Source organism: Macaca nemestrina, chromosome X (assembly GCF_043159975.1).
Source record: "Macaca nemestrina isolate mMacNem1 chromosome X, mMacNem.hap1, whole genome shotgun sequence".
In the NCBI taxonomy this organism is placed as follows: domain Eukaryota; kingdom Metazoa; phylum Chordata; class Mammalia; order Primates; family Cercopithecidae; genus Macaca; species Macaca nemestrina.
In genome coordinates, this window is record NC_092145.1 from 81,635,403 (window position 1) to 81,638,351 (window position 2,949).

At 51.2% G+C, this 2,949-nt stretch overlaps 1 protein-coding gene across 3 annotated transcripts; it reads left to right on the forward strand.

Annotated features, from left to right (window-relative positions):
* The first annotated feature begins 283 nt into the window (after window positions 1-283).
* LOC105471149 (polyadenylate-binding protein 1-like 2) lies at window positions 284-2,024 on the forward strand. 3 transcript variants are annotated; one of them, XR_011618479.1, is made up of 3 exons: window positions 300-1,077; window positions 1,369-1,435; window positions 1,669-2,024. XR_011618479.1 is itself a non-coding variant. In XM_011723504.3 (2 exons), exon 1 carries the CDS (start codon window positions 434-436, stop codon window positions 1,034-1,036), a length of 603 nt encoding a protein of 200 aa, XP_011721806.1. In that variant the 5' UTR covers window positions 284-433; the 3' UTR covers window positions 1,037-1,077; window positions 1,369-2,024. The 3 variants fall into 3 exon arrangements, 1 of the variants encoding a protein (XP_011721806.1); XR_981015.3 differs by having other exon boundaries at window positions 301-1,077; window positions 1,369-1,487; XM_011723504.3 differs by having other exon boundaries at window positions 284-1,077; window positions 1,369-2,024.
* Window positions 2,025-2,949: the final 925 nt, after the last annotated feature.

Sequence of the window (2,949 nt, forward strand, 5' to 3'; positions counted from 1 at the left end):
CGTGGCGACAGCAGCGACAGTGGCGGCGGCGGTGGCGGCAGCGGCTGCGGCGGCGGCGGCGGCGGCGGCGGCGGAGGCTGCGGCGGCGACCGTGGCAGAGGCCGTGGCGGAGGCCTCCGTGGCGGAGGCGGAAGCAGAGGTGGAGGCTGAGGTGGAGGCCGAGGCCTCAATAGAGGAGGCAGCATCCGAGGCCACCCCTGGGGAGGCGGAGGCCGCCCGGGCGGCATCGGCGGTGGCGGTGGCGGAGGGCAGCGCGGCCGAAGCCGCCGCCGCAGCGGAGGCTGCAGGGACCCCCTTGGGGGAGGCGGATGCGGATGCGGATGCGGATGCGAATGAGGGGGTGGCGGCCGCTGTGGCGTCTGCGGCGGCCGCCGCCGATGCAGATGCGGATGCTGAGACCCGCGGGGGCTGTGAGGGGAACCCAGATTTTCCGATGGCCTCCCTGTACGTGGGCGACCTGCACCCTGAGGTGACCGAGGCAATGCTGTACGAGAAATTCAGTCCAGCTGGGCCCATCCTCTCCATCCGCATCTGCAGGGACAAGATCACCCGCCGCTCATTGGGCTACGCATATGTCAACTACCAGCAACCGGTGGACGCCAAGCGGGCCCTGGAGACCCTGAACTTTGATGTCATAAAGGGCAGGCCAGTGCGCATCATGTGGTCCCAGAGGGACCCGTCGCTCCGCAAGAGCGGGGTGGGCAACGTCTTCATCAAGAACCTGGGCAAGACCATCGACAACAAGGCGCTGTACAACATCTTCTCGGCGTTCGGCAACATCCTTTCCTGCAAAGTGGCCTGTGACGAAAAGGGGCCCAAGGGCTACGGGTTCGTGCACTTCCAAAAGCAGGAATCCGCGGAGCGGGCCATCGACGTGATGAATGGCATGTTCCTGAACTACCGCAAAATTTTCGTCGGGAGATTCAAGTCGCATAAAGAACGAGAGGCCGAAAGGGGAGCCTGGGCCAGGCAGTCCACTAGTGCTGACGTCAAGGATTTCGAGGAAGACACCGACGAGGAGGCCACCTTGCGATGAAGACATCCCAGGAGCTAGCCAGCCAGCAGAGCCAAACCTTGGTTCACACCCGGTTTACAACCCCCCACCCCCAGCCCTCCCCCGCCAACCCACCAGCAGTGTATTTATTGTATTGGGAGTGCAGGTCTCTCTCTCTCTCCCCCTCTCTGCTCCCCCCTTCCTATTTTCTCTCGCCACCTCTCCTCTCCTTCCCTTCCTCTCCCCCGCCCACCCCTACCAAGGGCGTTGTGAATAATCTTACTAATCTGTGCCATTTGTAGGTTAAAGGCTGCCTCTTCTCCCTGTGGTTTGGTTTAAAAAGCATTTTCATTCTCTCTTTGTTTACTGCACAGGTGATGCCATTTCATGGTAGAAACATCAGAAAGGAGAAGGATGTTAGATGAGGGAAGAAACAAGAGAGTAATTGCTCCCCTGGTCCTACTCCCCAGAGAGAACCACTTTTACCTTTTTGGTGTGCTGCTTTTCCAGGCTCTCTTCTCTCCCTCTCTCTCCTTTGCTCACCCCCACCCCGCCTTCCCTTTTAACACACTGTTATAGAATGGTTCATGTATGTGGTGTTTCTTAACCTGCTTTTCAGCAACTAAAACCAAACAAAAATCAACCCATTGAACTTCTTTCCATGTTATCAACAGGCTTATGAAACGTCATCTTCAGTGCCTGCAGAGTGCTCCAGTGTATCCGTGGACCTTAACATTTCTGTAATCATTCCCACGTTGTTGGACATTCAGGTGGTGCCTAGTTCTTTCCCTGTGTTTAAGACCAACATTGCGTGCTCTGTGCTTTGATGAGTGAATCCTTCCTTGTCAAGCCAAATCTTTGCCAGCATCCCGGTGGGGTGGTCTCCTTAACTGTGGACTTGCAAGATCCACATAGAGACATTTTAAAGACTTTTCCTGTGTGTTGCCAAAAGGCCCCCTTCATAAGCATTGTACCGATTTGCACTCGTGCCGGCCAGCGCAGCTAGTAAAGAGTATGCCCGTTTCCCCTGCATAGTCTCTTGGTCACCGTAATTGATGGTATGTGTGTGTGCATGTGTGCGTGTGTGCCTGTGTGTGTGTGTGCGCGCCTGTGTGTGTGTGTGTCTTGGCCAGCTTGGCAGGCTGCAAAGGGTATTTCGCTGTCCTCGGTGGTTTTGCTGGAATCAAGCACTGCTTATGACCCCATGCCCTGTGCCCAATTGCTGTCCTTTTCCCTGTTGTCAGAAAAGTAATTCAGCGTCATTGCAGGAAAAAAAATAATCACAAAGCAGACAAGTCACCAGAAGAAAATTAAAGTCACCAGTAATCATTTCTGATGATTACACACACATTCCAGAAACATTTTCGTGCACACCTCTCTGAGATTTTCAAGAACTACCTGAAACATTTTTGTCCGTAGGTCTAGTTTTTTTCTTATGCATATATCATATATGTATATTATGGTGTACAGACCGTTTTTATATCTGCTTTTCACACGTAAATGTGTGTGTATTTATACATACGCATACTCTTGAACTTCATTTCATGTCATTAAAGATGCTTTTAAAATATTTTCTCTGGCTCTTAATATTCTATTGAATTCATGACTAGGTAGAAGGTTAGATATATATGTGTACATATGTATCTATGTCTATATCTCTGTGTGTTTGTGTGTCTTATGTATGTTTTAACTCTTTTCTCATTGTTGAACATCTAGGTTGTTTCTGTTTTTCCTTTATGTAATCTAAAGCTGCCATGAAGTTCCTAGTGCACAAAGCATGCTGACTTTCAAGATTATTTCATGATGAGTCATTGCTAAAAGTAGAATTCATGTGTCAAAGTATATGGGCAGTTTGAATGTTTTTTGGAAGGGAGGAAGAATGTGTTATTCAATGGCCATCTGTAATTATAGTACAAGTTCATCTTCATGAGGTGCATCAGTGTTGTTACAGGACC